At 38.5% G+C, this 22,962-nt stretch overlaps 1 protein-coding gene across 1 annotated transcript in view; it reads left to right on the top strand.

The window, feature by feature from the left end:
• The first annotated feature begins 5,034 nt into the window (after positions 1 to 5,034).
• Positions 5,035 to 22,962, top strand: part of LOC122805814 (dentin sialophosphoprotein-like) — a 230,051-nt gene continuing 212,123 nt past the window's right edge. The window contains exon 1 of the mRNA XM_044076073.1: positions 5,035 to 5,084. Coding sequence (XP_043932008.1) covers positions 5,045 to 5,084 — 40 coding nt within the window. The 5' untranslated portion in view covers positions 5,035 to 5,044. The remainder of the gene's footprint in view (positions 5,085 to 22,962) is intronic.

Here is a 22,962-nt window from a genome sequence, read left to right as displayed (position 1 = left end):
TAAAGACGGACAACACCACTGTTATGTGGTACATAAACAAGCAGGGGGGAACCCACTCATATCCTCTCTGCAGACTAGCCATGGCTCTGTGGAACACGGCCTTGAGCTACCAAGTACACCTACAGGCTCAATTCCTGCCAGGAAAGCTAAATACACTGGCAGACGATCTAAGCAGAAATCTAATGGACCCACATGAGTGGAAACTGGAACCAAAGACATTCAAAATGTTGATAAACAAATGGAGGATCCCAAAGATAGACCTGTTTGCCTCCCCTAGAACTACCAATTGGACAATTCTGCACAAGGACACCCCACAAACAAGCTTGGAAAGTGGATGCTCTGTCCTTCACCTGGAAAATCTATCAGTTTATGCCTTTCCTCCTCTGCCTCTCCTCACCAAGGTACTACTAAAGATCAAACAGGACAAACCAAGGACGATACTGATTGCACCAGACTAGCCACACCAACACTGGTACCCCCTCTTATGCAGTATGTTACTGCTGACACCATGGCACATGCCTCAGACGCCTACCCTGCTGTCCCAGCAGAAGGGCCAGATTCTGCACCCTCAGCTTCAAACCCTGAACCTGGCAGCTTGGCTAATTACCTGATCTATCCATTACCATCCCTCAGTAAACAAGTGTTGGATGTCATTCGGGAGGCAAGGAGGCCTAGTACTAGAAAATCTTATGCTGAAAAATGGAAAATATTCTGTTCCTGGAACCAAACTCAGGGGATGGCACAGCAGCACTCAGTTTACCTCAGATTCTTCAATACTTAACTGAGATGCTTCATAAGGGCCTTTCTTTTTCCTCCATCAAAATTCATGCTTCAGCTATTTCAGCTCATTACAACACAGAACCACCCCTCTTCTCTCATCCACTGCTCAAGCAGTTCCTCAGATGGGCCAAAAACTTAAGACCACCCAGGAGAGCCCCTACTCCAGCCTGGGACCTTAACTTTGTATTGGAAAAACTTACTCTACCTCCTTTTGAGCCAGCTGTAAATGCAGAGTTGAAATTCCTTTCTTGGAAGACAGCCTTCCTTTTAGCCATCACTTCAGCAAGAAGGGTGTCTGAATTACAGGCCGTTATGGCAGTGGAGCCTTTCATCATCTTTCATGCGGACAGGGTGTCCCTCAGGACCAATCCCTCCTTCATGCCTAAGGTGGTATCCAGTGTGGCTCTTAATCAGTCCATTAATTTGCCAACCTTCTTTTCTAATCCACAGAACAAAGGGGAATGGATATTGCACTCCTTAGATGTGCACAAACAACTTAGAATTTACTTGGACAGAACTAAACCTCTCAGGAAATCTGAACAGCTGCTGGTGGCATTTGCTGTAGGGGCAGAGGGGAAGGCCATTTAAAAGCAAACCATTTCTAAATGGATAGGCCATTGCATTCATTTCTGCTATAAGCATCATGGAAAACCTATCCCACAGGGGACAAGTCCACATTCAACCAGGGCTGCATCTACCTGTATAGCCTTTCTCAGAGGTGTCCCTACCAGGGACATCCTAGAAGCTGCTACCTAGAGTTCTGTACATACTTTCACCAAGCATTACCATTTGCCAACTTTCTCTAAATCCAGAGCTGGTTTTGCCACTGCAGTCTTGCAGGGCCTTATAGCTGTCCCTAATGCTATGTAATTTCCTCCTCCCATCCTTATCTTTGGGAATCTACCCAAATGTGATGACCGCAACAGTGAAACACGAAGAACATAGAAGAGTTTTGTACATTTACCATAAATGTAGATGTTCGAGTGTATTCACTGTTGCAGTCCTGGTTACACTCCCTCCAGCCCCCTGACTTCTTTTGGCTATACCTCTATTCCTTTTTACTATGATTAAAGCTTTTTGGTGTAGTTGCTTTTTTGTTGGAGGTATAACTTTGTTTATATACATTTAATTGCTTCCCATTAGGGGGCACCTGACATCTGGGGCAAGAAAAACTGATGTAATGGCGTCGGCTGCATGCTTTATATCCCTGACTACCTGACGTCATGGAAGATGAGACAGCAACTGACACAGGACCCAAGACTTTGATAATCAGGCCGACTGAGGGCTACTGCAAGCAGATAACCCAAATGTGATGACTGCAACAGGGAATGCACTCGAACATCTACATTTATGGTAAGTATACACAAATGTACTTTTGTTAGTTCTGAACAAGCTCCCAAAGAAACCTAATAAAATGCTACTGCACCTGACAAATCCCCAAACCAAATCCAAAATACTCAGAAGTATTGTAGAAGTAGAACAGAATGTACTCAAGGTATTGAAAACAATCACAAAACTTTAATAAATCCAATATAACAGAGTAAGCACTTTTGTGCCTCTAAGAAACTATTAGGATAATGAAAGCCAATAAAGGTGGGGCCACAGTTGTAACAGACACTTCAACATATGAAAGCAAAATAAGATTTTTATTAAATAAGAAGCTTTGTAGGAAAACCACCAAGAATGAAATTTTCAAGTGACATAGATTAGTTGTCAGCTGGCTTTATGACAATTTTTTAGAAAGCGTTAGTAGGACTATGTACAATTTTTTTTCCAAGTTGAAACCCCCCTATATTGGGGTGAATTTTGGCATTCCAAAAGTCTTCAAAGGTGAGAGTGATCCCTGTCTTTGTCCAATAGTTAGTACTCTAAAGGTTCTAAATTTGCATATTTATCTTTTATTGATCAGGCCCTAAAAGAGAGAGTCATCCATTCTCCATTCTTATACAAGGGATTCTTTTCAGTTTAAGCAGCTAATTACAAGAAGTTGCGGTAGAACCAGAGGCCTTCTTGGTTACCATAGACATGATGTCTCTCTATACAGATATACCCCATGAAGAGGGAAATGAATGGGTGTGTAGTATGTTGTTGGACAGCAATAACTATTCCCTATAGGAAATTAAATTTAGCAGTGAATGTTTGGGTTATCCATTATGCCTAACTAATTAAGGGTGTTGTGATGGGGGCAACAATGACTAATAATTCTGCCAATTTAGTAATGTCTTTTTGGGGGGAAAGTTTATTTGTATAAGAATGTGGCATTTAAAAAAGGTCAGATTCTACAAAAAAAGTTATTGATAACTTGTTTTGGTATGGAAAGGCACCAATAAAGAACTGGATGAATTTTTATGCAACGTGAATACAGATATTGATTTGTTAAAATTTACTAGTACAAGGCATAAAAGTAATAGAATTTATTTAGACACATGTTCAGACTTGAAGCTGGCATTAGTTACACAAATGCAAGAAGTATCTCTCAGTTACATTATACAAGTATGCGTCCCCGGCCCAAAAAAGCTGCGGTTAAACGCAGGCATCATAGGGTTATGCAACTGACTACACAGATTGAAAACCAGAACACTCTTTGTCCCATATTGGTAGAACTATTTGTTGTAAGAGGTTATCACAAAAAGTTTGGCGGAAGAAACTATTCAGGCTTCAGAATCAGCGGTAAGTGAAATTAAGGATTAACAGTGGGACACTGCTATGTATATAACATATAGTAAAAGCACAGCAATAAAAATATTTATGAAAATTGGGCCATATTCAAAGCAAACAAAGGTATCTTTAAATGTCTTGGGAACAACCCAAGATGTTTGAACAGAAGGGTAGGAATTTAAAAGAAGTTTTGAACACAGACCCCTTCCATGGATATAAGAATACATAGAAAATGAGTACCTTCAAATATCAAGCCTGTAGTATGTGAAGAGTCATCAATGAATGAGGTAACGTTTAGTTATGATACCTTTTGTACTTACGCTTCTCCTGGATACTTCAGCCACAAGTCTGATTTTGTGATATAAATTGCTACGTGTTTTATCAGTCATTCATTTTACATAGACAAGACCATTAGACTATTAAAGGAGAGAATGTACAAAGACAAAGATGCTAATAGGTATAAGTGGTCGATTAATATTAACGGCGTGTGTTATTTTGAAAAGGCATTTTCACACAAGGCACTTCAAACACATGACACAGAGTCTTTAATGTGAAGTGAGGTTTTGTGCAACAGTCTGATGAAGTCTCCTATCCTATTTGAGATTTATTTTGGGAGATGCAAGCACTAACTTTATTACATTAAATTTATTAAAGTTTTATGTTTGTTTTCAAAACTTTGAGTTCATTGTATTCTTTCTCTACAAGACTTCAGAACTAAACTCAAAATACTCAGAAGGCCAAAGATAAAAAAAAAAACTTAAGTATAAAAGAGCTCAGTTAACCACATTAAACTCTGTGATTATCATTTATCTGCACATCTGACTTTTTTTGGTGATTCCTTGCAGTTTGGTAGAGGTACTGTACTTGTGTGAGGTTTGATTTTTTACTGGTGGAGAAACACAAGCCTTCACTGGAGTTGCTTTGTAATGATGAATCCACATTTTTACCAGCTTTTACCATATCCTTCTAGGTCCTGTTTACTCATTGCTTCACTACAGTGAAGGAGGATCAACACAGAAAGTATACAAGCTTTATTTATATAATCTTGTAGGGGAATGTTTTTTCATTGCAAAGATTTTCCAGAATTTTCTGTCATAGTTTAAATTGTGAAGGCTTAATTTCTGCAAACTTGCATTCCACTGCCTCTCCTTTGGTGGCAAATTATTGATACTGGTCAACCATTATATTCTATGGCCTTCCATACATATGCGCACACAAGCATATATAAACGTGCTCACACATGATGTGTGTCTGATAATCATTCACTGAATTGCATTATGGTCTAAAAACCTCAATGTACCTTTAAAGACATTTTATCCACAAACATGAGGATTCTCTGTTTCATTAGCTACCCCCAATATATATTAAACACATCTAGCTTTGCAAGGCAGGAACTCTGTTGATTTAAATCTAGCCACAACCATCATATTTTCCACTGTAGTCTGCAGAAAATAAAGTCTTAGATTATGACATATAGTAGATCACAATTTTATGGTCATTTCCTCTAGTGGTTTCTTTCCTCTTGGCAGGAAACACTCAAAAATGTATCAAACCATACAGCCTTTTTAATTTGTGTTACTATATTTACCACTGATGCACTGAAGACATGGGAGCTATCATGTTGTTCATCTTTATTCTTACATCAGGTACGAAAGCGCATTTTAAAGCTATTTGTATTACACTAATTTTAATTTAATTCTGTGCAATAATATTCAGCACAGAATAAATGCTACACATTTATTTAGATTTTCTTCAGATATGCCTTTAGATAAGAAATGTCAGTGCAAAATACTAACTGCTTTTTTCAAAGGTGCTTTTAAGACCTGGGAATGTAGTTCATTTGTTTAAAATTTTCCTTTAATACTTAAAACCAGTATAAACATATTAATACAGAAGCTGTAAAATTTGTTAACTTTTTTAATTAATAAGAAATCTGTACATATTTTATATTCAAATATGCAAGCACAAGCATTTTAGTTTATAAAAGCAAGGCATTCGCACTGACTGTTTAGCTGTCCCATCTCCCAATGCTTCTTTTATTAAAAGCACTTAAACTGTATTTAAAAGGACATTGCTGGACTTTAAAACAGTGGATATTAGTCTCAGATATTTATTACAGTTTTTTAAATTATTTATTTCAGCAATAGGGTTCTGTGAAATTCTATACTTTTCTTGTGTTTCCTGCTTATAGCAACCCAATAAGCACAAACTACAATAACATACCTTAAAATATCTTTCTGTGTAAGACCCAGCAGTTATTTTAATCTTTGGAGATACTCATTTTCTTGTCTGTCCCTCAAAAAATGCATTAAAAAAAATCTAAACTCTGTACATGCAAGTGCTTACATTTTTAGGGCTCAGAACCTGTATCTTATCAAACATTGGATTAGTCTGCATTTATCTGTCTAAAAATGTAATAAAAAGTTGTCCATGCTGTAATGATGTTAGTTCTCCCTATATGTGAATGCTATAGATTATCCCCAAATCTGTTTCACAAAAACTAATTACTTTTATTTTGACATACACAGATCATTCACTTTTCCAGCTATGGAGAGAAATATTTTAAAAGCCCCCCCCCCCCAAAAAAAAAAAAATGAAGCATATGAGATCTTTCTTCCAAGAAACCATGATTTAAGCAATAAGTATTTTCTGGCTCATATTGGACTATGCACAAGATAAACTTAATTCATATTGTTTAATGCTACAGTCTCATATATGTATATATATATATATATATATATATATATATATATATATATATATATATATATATATATATATATATATATATATATATATATAATATATTACTGGCTCAAATATTGTTACACATTTTTTGTGATGGAGATGTGTAAATATTAGAGTGGAAATTTTTCTACATTTTCGATTTTGTGACAACTATTACTTAGTCTTTATTTTTGCTTTCCCAGGGTTTCTGCCTACATTTCACAATCTGCAAACATCTCAGTGTTACCATTTTGGTTTGTATGCAGATCCTATTCTTATTCACTTTTTTATATGGGCTCCATTCCATGTTAAATAAATATAGTTTCAGTAATATCCACAAAACTAACCCATTTTTTTCTTAGGCTGCTGACAGTCGGGTAGATTTTTACTTGTTTGCTAGATATGAGGATTAAGAACCAGTATCGTAAATTAAAATGTCAGAATCACAATTACTTTTGCCTTCTATGTTGTCTTTGCCTTCATCATATTTTAAGTGAAAGTGCTGGCTGGCAACTGTTTTAGATAAATGAATTTGTTTCTTGTCTATGCGATCGATCTGGCGCAAGAATAAAGTAAAGTGGGTATAATTATAAGTTACTACTGTGACTGTAGGCAGAAACACACAGTTGTCTGTTTGTCTTAATGCATTCAGTATTTGAATAATCACTGGTAGGATAGTGGGATTTCTATGGCATAATGGATCAATTGCAAAATTTGTAAGCAACAAAGCAGCTACCTTTATTAAAAGGGTGAGTAGATTTATGTGGTTATGATGGATGACTTTATGATTATTTCAGGCATGTCTCCTCATTTGACTTCAGACACTGGTCAATTAATTCCAAGCAGACCATTTATTTTACCTACTTCCTGAGTATATGACACTTAATCAAGTCAGGTTAGGTCTGATGAAAACTATAGACAGTCCTACTACTTCAAGGAATCAAGGGCAAGATGCCAAAGTACAGGACAATCACCTGATGCGGAGGAGGGAGTGGGTGACTTTTTCCTATGCCTTACACTTCCCAGTGGAAGCCAAGGATACCTGATTGAGCCACAGGCTATGAAGAGTGGTTAAGGAGTGTGAGATTCCACATGTGGACAATCACCTTGACAGACAATGACTGGAAAATCCAGTGCCAGCTGTCTGGCCTTGCTACAAGCTCATGGACAGCCAGTAGCCATTGTCAGGCACGCTGTAGGCCACCTAATCCAATCCTCCCAACCACCTCTCCATTAAATTAATCTAGGTCATTAGTGACATAGTAAGGAGCTCTGCTCTGTTCTTGTCCTTTTCATGATGTCACACTTTTTATGCAATCTTTGTCCCCTAACATATCGGAGTCATATGCTTATTCACCAACCCATTACAGTGTGAAGGCTGAGCTGTGGCATGGTAGTCATTTGGGTAGCCTTTAGACAGGCTTTCCTTTAAGCTTTACTATTTTTCAATTGCATGTGCTGCAGAAGTACTCAAAAGGTGGACATGCAGTAGGCAGTGCAAGGGTGACCTGTGGCTTCCATAGGTGGCATAATGCTCAAGAATACCCCACCCCCATGTAAGATTAAGTGACACTTCCACCTTAGCTCAGGTTTCCACTTGAGATTTTAATGACATCTGCACACGTAGAGATAAGACTTCACACTCCTACCTGTCAGGAAGGGGAAAGTAAGTAATGCCCTATTATTCCTCTGCCACCCCACATAGCACTTCCAGTGCCTGGATCACCAAATTAACCTAGGCTGGATGTATTTAGGGCTCTACCATTTTAAAGCTTAGCGCTGGTGACATCATGCTTGATATTTTTTTATAACACATTTACTACAAAAAAAACTCAAGTGCTAATGTTTCCATTATGGTGTAAGTTAGCCTCTGGCCACTTACTTGTCCACTCTTATCAGCTATCCCACCCAAAATACTACCTGACTGCAGAGATAGTAATCAAAACATTATGCCTCTGTATTGTTCATAACTGTACAGTTGCTATATTATATATTTTGATAATAAATGCTACTCTGAATATTGAAATTTAACTAGCTAGCATGTAGACCTGTATTTTAGTCAAATTTTCCCTTGGCTGCTGTTTAATTTGCAGTAGATGTTTATGAACAACAGCCCAGAAATGTGAAATAGCAGATTAATATACGTCAATCTTTGGTGTTTATATCTGATGCACAGAACTTGGAGGTTGTTCCTTTTCTAACAGAAGGGTAGCCCAGAAATTTGGTATTTATATTTGAAGCAGGTTGCTTACATTTTAATGGAATATAAAGTAACTTAGTAGAATTAGTATTTGATTTACTAGCTATCCCTGTCTTTTAACAAGTTATCTTTGCGGTTGTGCACAGACCTATAATTTGATGGTTTCTCTTTCTCTCTCTGAGGTGTTATATGCATCCAGAAATGATTTAGTTATTTGAAACAACACATGTACAACAAAAACTTCCTTTTAGCCTTGCAAAGCTTTTGTACTTTTTGCCATGTTAGTCTGAATATAGTGCAGCTCAATTACTGCCATTCAAGCCCAAAATCCACATGCAGTGCTATCACAAACTACATCTCTGCCATCCTGACTCTCTGTTCTGACTTTGGTGAATAGTGTCATTAATGTCAACAATTAATTTTATTTATTTTCCTGATCTCAAGTGAGACATTTTAACCACAGCCCAAGACAGAACATAATATACAAGAAAAAATGTAATAACACGCCCATTTCTAATAACACGCTCATTTCTACTAACATGCTCATTTCTAATAACACGCTCATTTCTACTAACATGCTCATTTCTAATAACACGCTCATTTTTACTAACATGCTCATTTATAATAGCATATGCTCATTTACTTTGCTCACTTTGTCCCTACGGCTTAACAGTCATCAGTCTCCTCCTGGTTCATCTGGCCATGTGTTCCCCACCACCAAGGTGGGTGTTGATAGGGAGAGCCATTCTTCAGCCAGCCATCTGAGATGGTTTGTGATTTTTTTTAATTGTGGTCCTTTTCTAATGTGCAGTCTGTAAAGTGCTGAGTAGAGAACATGCAATATGCTGAATGCAAGGAATGTGTGCTTACTTCTGAAAAGGGGCATTCCTTTCAAGCAGTCCTACCCATCTGCCCAAAGCATGAGAATACAAATGTCCAATTATGCTCCTGAGGGCGGCTGCATCACTTCACACCTGGGAGAGGTTAACAGGTCATGTCTCTTCAATCCTCCCTCTCTGCTTGACTCCTGCAGTGTCAAGGCCATTAAGTGAACCCCAGTCATTTGGCTGAAAGTGAGGGCCCTGTACTCCTGCTTCATAGACCCAGGAACCAATAGCATACAATCAGGGTTACTAATGAAAGATTTCAAATTCTGGAAAATAGTTAGTACATATTTGCTGAATATACTTCTCCAACAGAATATACTAACAAGTGATATTTTTCGGCTATATACACTATTTATGTGACATATTATGTAATAATATTAATAATTATCTTACTATTTTATAAAACCATATCAGCATTATAATTCCAGAAAGTGGTTATGGTATATCTACAAAATACATTTGGATAACAGAAATGCTAATTGTGGAGTACTGAGTTGAACTAGGGAGGGAGAGAGAGAGAGAGTAGTGTAGGAACCACCAGGGAGAGAGAAAGAATAGTGTAGGAACCACCAGGGAGAGAGAAAGAATAGTGTAGGAACCACCAGGGAGAGAGAGAGAATAGTGTAGGAACCACCAGGGAGAGAGAAAGAATAGTGTAGGAACCACCAGGGAGAGAGAAAGAATAGTGTAGGAACCACCAGGGAGAGAGAGAGAATAGTGTAGGAACCACCAGGGAGAGAGAGAGAATAGTGTAGGAACCACCATGGAGAGAGAAAGAATAGTGTAGGAACCACCAGGGAGAGAGAAAGAATAGTGTAGGAACCACCAGGGAGAGAGAAAGAATAGTGTAGGAACCACCAGGGAGAGAGAAAGAATAGTGTAGGAACCACCAGGGAAAGAGAAAGAATAGTGTAGGAACCACCAGGGAGAGAGAAAGAATAGTGTAGGAACCACCAGGGAGAGAGAAAGAATAGTGTAGGAACCACCTGGGAGAGAGAAAGAATAGTGTAGGAACCACCAGGGAGAGAGAAAGAATAGTGTAGGAACCACCAGGGAGAGAGAAAGAATAGTGTAGGAACCACCAGGGAGAGAGAAAGAATAGTGTAGGAACCACCAGGGAGAGAGAAAGAATAGTGTAGGAACCACCTGGGAGAGAGAAAGAATTGTGTAGGAACCACCAGGGAGAGAGAAATAATAGTGTAGGAACCACCAGGGAGAGAGAGAGAATAGTGTAGGAACCACCAGGGAGAGAGAAAGAATAGTGTAGGAACCACCAGGGAGAGAGAGAGAATAGTGTAGGAACCACCAGGGAGAGAGAGAGAATAGTGTAGGAACCACCAGGGAGAGAGAGAGAATAGTGTAGGAACCACCAGGGAGAGAGAAAGAATAGTGTAGGAACCACCAGGGAGAGAGAAAGAATAGTGTAGGAACCACCAGGGAGAGAGAAAGAATAGTGTAGGAACCACCAGGGAGAGAGAAAGAATAGTGTAGGAACCACCAGGAGAGAGAGAGAATAGTGTAGGAACCACCAGGGAGAGAGAAAGAATAGTGTAGGAACCACCAGGGAGAGAGAGAGAATAGTGTAGGAACCACCATGGAGAGAGAAAGAATAGTGTAGGAACCACCAGGGAGAGAGAAAGAATAGTGTAGGAACCACCAGGGAGAGAGAAAGAATAGTGTAGGAACCACCACGGAGAGAGAAAGAATAGTGTAGGAACCACCAGGGAGAGAGAGAGAATAGTGTAGGAACCACCAGGGAGAGAGAGAGAATAGTGTAGGAACCACCAGGGAGAGAGAGAGAATAGTGTAGGAACCACCAGGAGAGAGAGAGAATAGTGTAGGAACCACCAGGGAGAGAGAGAGAATAGTGTAGGAACCACCAGGGAGAGAGAGAGAATAGTGTAGGAACCACCAGGAGAGAGAGAGAATAGTGTAGGAACCACCAGGAGAGAGAGAGAATAGTGTAGGAACCACCAGGGAGAGAGAGAGAATAGTGTAGGAACCACCAGGAGAGAGAGAGAATAATGTAGGAACCACCAGGAGAGAGAGAGAATAGTGTAGGAACCACCAGGAGAGAGAGAGAATAGTGTAGGAACCACCAGGGAGAGAGAAAGAATAGTGTAGGAACCACCAGGGAGAGAGAGAGAATAGTGTAGGAACCACCAGGGAGAGAGAGAGAATAGTGTAGGAACCACCAGGGAGAGAGAAAGAATAGTGTAGGAACCACCAGGGAGAGAGAAAGAATAGTGTAGGAACCACCAGGGAGAGAGAAAGAATAGTGTAGGAACCACCAGGGAGAGAGAAAGAATAGTGTAGGAACCACCAGGGAGAGAGAGAGAATAGTGTAGGAACCACCAGGGAGAGAGAAAGAATAGTGTAGGAACCACCAGGGAGAGAGAGAGAATAGTGTAGGAACCACCAGGGAGAGAGAAAGAATAGTGTAGGAACCACCAGGGAGAGAGAAAGAATAGTGTAGGAACCACCACCATTTGGCTTTGTCTTGCAGGTGTTAGACTAGTTGTAATCTGAGCTCAGTCAGTCAGGGGGTCTTTTAAATAACCACTGGTAGATTATCCAGTAGGTTGGGCCCAGTTATGGAAAAGGAATGGCAAGAGGTAAGCAAGACTGGTGGTCAGTGAAAGATCAGTGTGTTTGGCTGGGAATGGAGAACATAATTCGTGCTTGAGGGTCTTAATTTTGCAGGAGAGTTGGGAGATGCTGGCATTGTTAAGGAATTTGTTCTGTACTGTAAGGAACAGATCAGAACGTTCATAACTTGAAAACCAACTTGATTACAAGGAAAGACAACAATATTCATATGAACGACAGAGAAGGAAGAATCTGCAAATATAATTAGTGCGTCTGCTCATTTATGTTAACTAAATTCTTCTTGTAGGAACAGGCAAACAGTAGGATACCTTCATTAATGGCAGCTTTGCCTTCAGGAGTCAAGATATAACAACAGGCACTGTATTATTAATGCTGGATTTAAATAAAGTGACGTAAGTAGTCAAAGATACAGGGGAGTATAAAGTGATACCTTGGTACTTGAATGATGTAACACATCCAGATTCAGTGGTGGAGTTGACTAGAGAGAGAAAGAGAGGGAGATATGGACTGGTACAGCTTTTTGTCTTATGTGGGTGGCAAAGAACATATACATTGTCTTGCCTCAGCTAAGTATAACCTGTTTTTCCTTGAAAATTTGTGAAAGTTTGTAACACTATTAATATTGGACTGGAGTTGCTTATAGATTGCTTAAAATGGGGATGATCAAGACAACAATATTGTAAATCAAGAAGGGTATATTGGTGATATGGAGGAACTAATGCAGAGAGTTAACACCGTTAATGAGCAGATTGCTATGGTTCGGGGTTTGATTCCCTAAGCTTCAATTTGCCTAACTGTGCAACCTTGGGCAAGTCAGTTATCCAGACAGCACTCCCATGACTGAGTCTGAGAAAAGTCTGTGGGGATCAATGCTCTACCATGGTTAACAAATAGAAATAATACTAGGAAATATATAACTGTTTGAACACAAACATACACAGCACTGTAAGGATGCATTAAATGAATACAGACAAAATAATACATTTTACATTCAGTCTAAGGTGCAAATATGTTTTTGGTGATACATGGAAAAGCATTGATGTTACTTTCTTCTTTACATAATGCAGATTTGGATTATCACTGCCCTATGCTGTTGCTACTGCATTAGTCATTTCTTAGATGATCAAAATCACCACGTGTATCTGTTCCATCAGCACACACACTCCCTGCAAATTAAATATTTAAGATTAATACATCTAAAAATAGCTCAGTATCTTCTATCCTGGACCTGAATAAATGTATGCACTTCAGGTGTTTGGCAGTATTATATTGCCATTGCCTTCCCACTACTTCAGACTGTCATTAGTATCTTCCAGCTTAATATCCCTTGCCCAGGATGGTTACTTTTCTGTTCTGGTCCTGCTTGACCTCCCATCAGCATGTAATGTGGTTGATAATTGCATCCTCATGAACTGCCTTTCGACATTAAGAGATTCTTGGCATTGCTCAAAATCATTTTAACTGTTTCTGTTCCAGAAGCACTCGGTAGGTAGCATCATGGATAAATTCTTCCTCCTCCTAATGTTTGACATCTGGTGGTGTCTCACAAGGTTCCATCTGGGGTCTGTTGTTTTCATTGTACATATTTTCTTGGTGAAACCCATTAAAAAGATGACATACAGATCTCCCTCTCTCTCATTCAGGAGCATAAATCTGTTGTCACTTTTCTTAATTATGATTTTTGAAATCATCTAAAACTAGATGAACAGTAATCACTTGAAGCTTAATACCTCTAAGATAGTGGCCATTCACCATGACAATGTACATGGTCTTTAAGAATTTCAGCAGTCCAGCTCTTGCCCCAATATTTCTGTAGGAATGACTAGACATTCCAAGTAAGGAGAAAAAACCTCAGTATTGTCCTAAATGACAGCCTGATACTTCAAGGCAGGTGTCAGCTGTGCTTAGGGCATATGGTTGGGAGGTTGGCATAATGGCTAAGGTGTTTACCTCACAAACACAAAGTGCAAGGTTTGATTCTCACATGAGGTAATTGTCTAGACTTAAAATAGCCCACAAGAATAGTTGGCCTAGTACTAATTAATGAACCTATTAGTGCTTTCTTTCAAAGAAATATGACTCAAATTATGCACCTTCTCCTTCTTCAAAACTTTTTAGTGGTTCTGTGTACCTTGATTTCCTTCAAGCATGCTTAATGCAACTTCCTTTACATAGGCTTGCTAATTTGGAACTTGACCGGCTCCAGCTGGTGCAGAATGGCACAGCCTGTCGCCACCATATTACACTGTTTTTGTGGTGCCTGCACTCCACTTCAGGCTAAGATTATAGTCTGGGCTCTCATTCTTTAACAGGCTCTGCACTTACTGGAGGCTTATGTAGTGCAGCTTGCAAATTCTAGCATTCAGTCAAGCTCTGCACCTCTCCAATGGTTAAGTCAGCACCCCCCAAATTCTCACAAGCTTTAAGTGGCCCTTCAGAACATACCTGCTTATCTGAACCTTCAACCAGTCTAATAGTCCACAGCCCAGCTTAGTTTTTGCCTTGTAAGATAGTCTTCCTTATATAATAATCAAAGTAGGTTTTATTTGTTTAAGTTTCATTTATGTCATCATATGCCGATGCAGTTAAAATCATAAAATGACTGACATGACATCGTAAAGACATTATTCACAGGGTAAAAGTGGAAAATACTGGAGTGGTTTGTCTTCTCTAATGTGATAAATAGCAGTAAGAAAGGGAGCTTCTATCAGTATAATGTTACTTAATATAAGAAATTATTACCGTTAATGGTAAACACAGATATCAGGACCTTGCTGTTGTCAAATGCCATTGCTGTCTCAGAATGTATATTATTGTCTCTAAAAAATTCATTCTCTGGACTGTCTTGCTTTCAATCAAAATACATTCCAGATTTTTTAACAAACTCAACACTAATATGACTCCATATCTTTCAGATCATTATTTGATGCATCTTACATAAATTATTTTCACAAAGTTCATATCTGAAAAATAAACTTTTCACAGCCAAACTGCATACATTTCCTTTAACTGACCATTAATAAATGGACAAAAGCTTATAATCTGTCATTAATTTATCTATTTTATCCGACCTATGGTAATATTGTGCTCCAGTATACCTAATCCTTTGAAATTATTATTTTGATGCTAAAATCACTATATTCCCAAATTTCCTGCAGATGTGCCATGCCATATTTTAGTATCAATGTTTGTAGATGATGTAGCCATTGAATTAAACACATCTTTTAGCATTTCCAGGCAATTTATATTTCTGCAGAATAGAATTAATGACAGAATTAGTAGTAAAAACGGTCATTTTCGGTCATCTACTGATGACGAAACCTTCAGTATAAGCTGCTCATGTAGGTCAGGTATTTGCATTTAGTAAATGCTTTTAGGAAGAATATGATATATTAAGTAGCCTCTGAGACTACATACCAGATTTGCTAACCAGATCTTATTTCCTCTGCCCCAAAGACTCATTGTTGATCCATAAAATATACTTTAAATAGATCCCTTCTGTGTTCCTGGAAAAACACAGCAGAGTACGTTTTCAGCTTCATAGTTGATGCAGCTTGCCCCAACAAAAATCAGCTCTCCCTTCGCTAACCCACTATACCGGACACTTCCAATGAATAGGTTAAAAGATTTATTAGTAATTATATACTAAAGTATATAAGAACGCTATCGTGACATAGTAAGGGTTCCACTGATTTACTGAAAAAGTGATAAAATGTGATTCTAATATGTATTGGATGAGGGGTCCCTATTATAACACTGAAGTTACAGAACTTCGAACTATATTACTCTCCCCCGCTAATGATATTTACCAATTCTGAGATCACAATACAGTGAGGGAAGGGAAAATTCCCCTATTTTCACTGTACTGTCATCTCAATTGAAAATACTGACTTTTCAGAAAATCAGTCTTATTGTCTTGACCATAAAAAGTTAAACTTTCCAAAATGTGGATCTACTGAAGGGCACCCTGGATGACAGTGGGCATATTCAGTTTATATGTGAATATTAAGCATTATTTTGGTATATAGAAGCTATGAAAGTCTTTTTAAGTCATGACACACTGACTATATGACAGAATTACTTAATTTCTGTTTGCTTAATGATTTCTGTGAATCTGATGGTCTTTTTTTACAATTAAATTATAGACACAGCAATAAGTACCCCATTCACCCCCATATGCATTTTGTATGGAGCTTTGGGAATTAAAATTTTTTAAAAAGTAACAGTCTATATTTCTGATCTAAAGATGACTTATTTATTTGTCAAGGGGACATGTCAGAGGCTGACATATTTTTTATCAGAAATGAGTAACTGGCTGGATAAAGTATTACAAATATACCCGATAAACTGTAAATTAGTTTTTTAGTTTTGTTACTTGATGGGGCAGTCATCATGTAACCAGTGTTTTATTTGGAAAACCTATAATATAACATGATATGCCTTTGTGCTAAAAAGAAGTCACCACAATAAATTCTTTACCATATGGCAAATATTTATGAGCTAGGTGAGCAAGTAGTAAGCAGAAAGAAGTTTTGACTGAGGCTAATATAACAAAGATGTTTTTCTCAAATAGAGATCATAACAGAACTGTAATAGAAAGGTTCCTTTGGAGAAGTGTCAAGGAAAAATAATATGTCAATGGATTTTAATAATGTCTCATATATAAATATTTTGTTATTGAATACAATACGGTTATCAGTGACTTGGTGGCATATTTACATAAACAATGGGAAATTCTGACACTAGATGATTTTAACTCCAGTTTCTGTATAAACATAAAGATCAGAGGATGAATTTTATGTGATGTACTTGTACACAGCCACCTTAATTTAATCCTGTCACACTTAACAGATATTTAGCTTTTATTACAGTGAAGATACATGTGCGTGTGCGTGTGTGTGTGTGTGTGTGTGTGTCTATATATATATATATATATATATATATATATATATATATATATATATATATATATTAGTTTCAGTTGATTGAACTGCCAAAATGCTGAATGTTAAAAGGCCGAGATCATATGACCAACATTTCGGAAGTTCGAAATTAAAATAGAAACAAAAATATTTTTTGTTTGTTTTTTGCGGGGGGGTGGGGGCTTGCCCTCCTGCACACCCCACACCCCCTGCTAATTAAATATACCAACTCTGAGAATGCACTACATTGACAAAAACAGCAAATTTCCTGTCCCGCAATGTACGGCGATCTCCATTCACTCTGTTTGAACTTCCAAAATGTCAGTTATATGGTCTCGGCCATATAATGTTCGGCATTTTGGCTGTTCAATCAACTGAAGGTAATATATATATATATATATATATATATATATATATATATATATATATATTAATACACATCTATAGGTGCATGTGTGTGTGTTAGATTTAACCCATCAACAAGTCGTTTTGTTGAACTGCAAAAAGCTGGTACAGCTGATCGAAAATCAACTGACTGAACATAATGGCTCTTTTGTTGTGCGAGATCATGGTGTACTGTGGATTAGAGAATTTACCCTTCCCCCACTGTACTGTGATCTCTTTGGTATAAATTATAAACTGGTGTGGTGGGCACAGACTGGTAAGTGAGGGGTGCAGGGGGTATTGCTCCCCTGCAAAACAAGCAGTTTTTGTTTTTGTTCGAATCTTTGTGATTTGATATATTGTGTGTTCAAATCTTTGTAATTCAAATGGTTTTGAGTGTGTGACAAGTGTTAAAAATTTTGATACCTGGATCACCTTTTCATACACTCACATACAATTACAGTCTTGAAACCTATAATCCTGAGACCACAATATCAAAAGGCCAATATGCTAAAGACCACAATGTCTAAAAAAGTCCTAAATACCAATTCCCCCTACCACGGCGAACCAAGGAATGAGTGCCAAAATGTGTCCTGAAGGGGTATGGACCCAGGAATGAGTGCACGCAGGGGTCCTGCAGAGGGGGCTAGTCAGGAGTTCAATAGTTTAGTCTTTAACATTTTGGTCTTTCAATACCAAAATAATTGTTTGGTTTGATCTATATTTCATCTATCTCCAATATAAGAACAGCAGACCATACCTTCTCTTTCTAGCAAACAACAGTAAATTATCAGTCATGGCAGACTTCACGTTTACTGCTGAACTACTCTTTCACTCCAAGCTGTTTGCTATATGAGTTTACATAACTAATTAAATCAACATAAACTGACTTATACTGGATTGAGTTATCTCATCCAAAACCAGTTGCATCTCTCATTTGTGGACAATTTCATACTCCTTTCAATGATCACCTTTCACATCTTTATCTTTTGGTCATGAACCAAAATTCAAAAACCATCCCAAAAGCATTATAGCCAACTAAGCATTACAGGTGCTAGAGACTTCTATCTCTTTTCAGTCATTTCTTAACTAAGTAGTTTGAATGGTACTGACAGCATTATATTAATTTGGACATTCCTCGCTTAATGCAGCATTGCCATTTAGAGTGTAAAATTGAAAAAAAAAAGTGTGCATGTGTAACTGTGCATGCATGTGTGTACTTGACAGAGAAGAAAACAGACTGTGCAAGAAAAAGACAGAGACAGAGGCAGCACATGCAAATACCAATGTCTTTAGAGTGCAACATACAGTCTGTCAGCATGTATTCCATAAACCGTCAGTATGAAACTTGAATGTTGGGCATTGTCTAGCCTTAATCCTCAGTGATTCACCAGCAAATCAATCATCCTTAGAGAGACAGAGGAAAAGTATGCCTAAGAATCAAATACAGGTAAGAGGCATGGGTGGGCGGTTTCAATGCATTTCATTGCACGTTTTTTTTTTTTTTTTCATTTGCTCACAGTAAGCCATAAGAGATGTATTCACTCAGTAAAGTGGCTGTAATTGATGGTCATGTGTGCTTTTCTATGTAGATTTTTAAGAATCTGTCTGTGCTTCTGAATGTGTGTTTGTACAGCCATTAAATAATTACACATATTTTGGATGTAAAATATTACCTCCACCAATTACGCATGCTATAGCAAGTTTGAACCATTAAAATGAGCAACTATTTTACATGAAAAATGTAAAAAATATGTAGTAGTAAAAAGAAAATACAAAACAATGTACTAGATAGTCCATTCTCTAACAGTAATAGTGTCTGACGTGGGCATCCTCAGGGGATTAATGCTATTCCAGGGGGTGGTAAGACATTGAGCCTCACACCACCTTTGGACATGCATCACTGCCCTGACAATACCCACCCTTTTCAGGCTTTAGTGCTTGCTTGACAATTACTTTTAGGGTCTCTAAGTCACCACAGCTTTAGAAAAGGGTACAAATTGACTCCCTTGATGATCAGGAACACACAATAACTTCTGTCTTATTGGTTTTGTCCAGCCCAAATTAAAAATTAAAAACAAATGCATTTCTATGTAGCTTATCTAGTACGTGTCTCAACAAAATATGCCATGAGTTTCATGGGTTTACAACTGGGCATGTCAAATGATAAATTACCTTTTTTTCAGTTCAAGAGATGAGTCAAGAAAACATCATTATAGCACTGTTTTTGATTTATCATAGCTCTTCAGTTTAGTCAAACAGTAGTCTTCTGCTATTATGGTCTGGCTGTTATCTTATCTGTAGGCCCTCTAGTTATCTCTTACATCTCAGCCAGTAGGATGGGCTGATGTGATGTCTCCTCCTGTTACCCAAGGCCTAGCCTAGGCCCACTCCTTCTCACCATCTTTATTAATTACATAACCTCGCTGTAGTGCTGACAACCCTGTAGTAATTTCATCAAGTTTAAATACTGCCTGTTAGACTCTGTCCTCCAGCAAAAGCCAAACCAGTGATGTCTCCCTTAAATACTAAAGCTCATTCCAATAACTCACTGCATTGTATCTCCTTTAGTGTATTTGTTCCCTTGAAATAGTTAAATCAGTGAAGTTTCCTGATGTTACTGTCAACTCGACAATAAAATTAATTCGGTTATCACTTCTGTGTCACTGTTAGACAGAGGCACAGTATACTAACCTCGAAAAAGGGCAAAATGGGTGGCGAAAGCCAACCACACTCTGGCTAGGCTTATAAATGCCCTAGGGCAGATAGCCTAGTATGAACCTATGAACTAATGTACCAAACCAGTAATTAAAAAAAAAAAAAAAAAAAAAACTAAAAGCTAGATTTGGCTCTACCATGTTACACCATTTATCACAAACTATTAGTGATAAGCACCAGATGAAGTTTCTGAGTAATGGCCCTTATTTATACCTCAGTTTTATTTGCCAAACTGCAACAGGCATACTCAGAATTAGCCACAGTTTGAGCTGAAGACACTTCAAAGACAAACCATTATCACTTTGTCAGATGAATAAACTAGCTAGAATTTGAATACTATTCCAAATGGACCACTTTAAGAAAGACTGATAATACTGTTTCACTGCAAGAATAATCTTTCTCTGTGATCTTTTATGAAGTAGTATGTTCTTCCTTAAGATCTTTCTTCTACCAAATGATAGCTTGCTTATCTGTCAGTGTCCCTTAACTGACTTCTCACTACTGAACTGTGGCAAGAGCCTTCCGACAACAATCCAACAAATTCCACATAAGCATGCATTTAAAATGTCATCAAAGGCCATTTCACTGACACTCGGAACTTAACTGTTATAATCAGTTTTGTCACTTGATCAGCTCACCCAAGCTTGACTCATAGTGCTAGTCTGATGACTTGAGATAGCATTTGGTCATGTTTTAGTATTCACTTCTTATTTATTTATTTTATTTTATGTTTGTTTACTGGGATAGTCCAACTGGGAGGTTAACCCTTTTTTCAGCAGAGGCCCTGGGGAAAAAGCACATTAAAAAGAATACATACATAGCATGAGCAATACAACATATACAGATAAAAAACAAATACACTGTGTACAGTTTAACAGAAAAAAAGAAACATAAGGTCAGTGTAATTTTACATTTCCAGTAAGTGGTGGACACATGTAAATGTAATCACAAGTAGCAAACTATACATATTGTACAATCAAAGAAGAATTTTTCACATTTTTCACAGCTATAGGAGGGTAATACAAATGTAGATAATTACAATAAAGAAATATATCTAGTTTCAGCCAGTATATACAGATGGGTTAAGACAGTACAGGCTGAGAACTTGTGAGCAGAAATGTTATTTAACCTGGGGTTAGACAAGAACAGAAACAGGATTTGGATAGGTGGGTTTTGAGCACAGATTTAAAGTTATGAAGGTTATCAGTAGTTAGTATAGGCTTGGGAGTTGAGTTCCATATCCTGGAGATACAGTTGGGGTACAGAGAGTTGCCATGGAAGTTGTTAGTCTTGGTAACCTGTAACAGGAGCATCCTGGCTGATAGGTTCAGTGCCAACTTTACCCCCCCACCTCCTAAAGGGCCCATATCCATACCAGAAGAATGCAGTGCCCCTGCAATCACAAATGAACAGGTGTAAACTGTGCTATCGAAAGCCAAGAACACAGCATCCATGGGACTGGACAATATCCCTGTCTGCATTCTACATGAGCTTCAGAACGAACTAGCCCCCATCTAAGCATCATGTTCAGTCATAGCCTCTCGACAGGCTTTGTACCTACTGAATGTCACACAGCAACAGTTGTACCACTCCACAAAGGGGGAGCCACCAAGGACCCTGGGAACTATCGCCCTATTAGCCTAATAAGCCTGGTCTGCAAGGTCATGGAGCGTATTGTCATGGAACTCATAAACAATGATATTGGAAACCTCCAAACTCTGGACCCCACCCAGTTTGTATTTGTGAAGGGCATATCATGCCTCCTGAACCTGGTTGACTTCTTTGAAACAGTCACCAAAGCCATGGATGAGGATAAGGCAGTCCACACAGCCTATCTCGACCTCGCCAAGTCTTTCGACACCATTCCCCCATTCTGGCATCATAAATAACCTCACCAAGCTGGGTATAAATACATACATCACAAGATGGGTCACCAACTGGCTCACAGACAGAACCCACACTGTAAAAATTGCGGATTTCAAATCTGACTCCAAACCTGTGACAAGTGGAGTACCACAGGGTTCAGTCTTAGGTCCCCTCCTGTTCAGGATATACTTCTCTAAAGTACAGCCCAACACAGAGGGCCTCTGGCTGGCAAAGTTCGCAGATGACTGCAAATTGGGTGCCATAGTTGACTCCCCAACAGACATGGACATCCTGCAAAAGGGCCTCACCAAGACTGATGCTTGGTCTCAGAGCCATGGCCTCAAGCTCAATGCCAAAAATGCATTGTCATCCCCTTTGGTAAAAATCCTGTACCCATGGACTACCACATAGGCGGCAGCCCATTTAACACTGAAGTCATGATAAGAAACCTCGGGACTCTAGTGGACAGTAGCCTCTCCTTTAATAATCACATTGCCACAGTAGTCAGAAAATCCTTCTACGTGGCACATCTCATCATGAAAGAGTTCTCATCCAAGAAAAAAGAAGTCATTGTCCCCCGTCTACTTAGCTCTCATCAGCCCCATTATAGAGTACAACACCCATTTCAGAATGCACCTTACAAGGCATCTGCAGCAGCTAGAAAGGCCACAAAAATACCTCACAAAGAGGATTATGGGACTCAAACAGTTACCCTATGCTGACCGCCTCAAAAAACTCCGGCTTTACTCCATAGCATATTACCTACTCCTAGGTGACTTTGCCTAACATACAAAGCTATGTCAAACCCACAGCTGTTGGAAATGCTACACCAAAAGAAATCCCACTCCCTCAGAGCCACATGCTCTAGAGACCTAAACCTCATCACCACAATTAACAGAACATGCTGGAGGGATAGATTCCTGTCCCAGAGACTTCCCATACTCTGGAACAAGCTACCTATCTATGTAAAACAGAGTTCATCACTAGCACTCATCAAGAAAAATCTTAATGAGTTGGAGTGATTAAGTATCACTTTTCTGCTTTTCTTGCTGTTTTAACTAATTCTGCCTAAAACGCCAGTTCTTTAGCAAATCTGTGATTTAAAAAGTTTGTTATTGTATACAACTCTGCACAGCTCCTCGTGGTGTCCTGCAGAGTGATACCGGCAACAGAGAGACCCAAGAGAGACTTTTCCAGATTTAAATATTTT

Source organism: Protopterus annectens, chromosome 7.part0, assembly GCF_019279795.1.
Source record: "Protopterus annectens isolate FY-2018-M chromosome 7.part0, PAN1.0, whole genome shotgun sequence".
Classification (NCBI taxonomy): domain Eukaryota; kingdom Metazoa; phylum Chordata; order Ceratodontiformes; family Protopteridae; genus Protopterus; species Protopterus annectens.
Note: the sequence above shows the minus strand (reverse complement) of the source record. Positions and strands in the feature narration are given on the sequence as shown.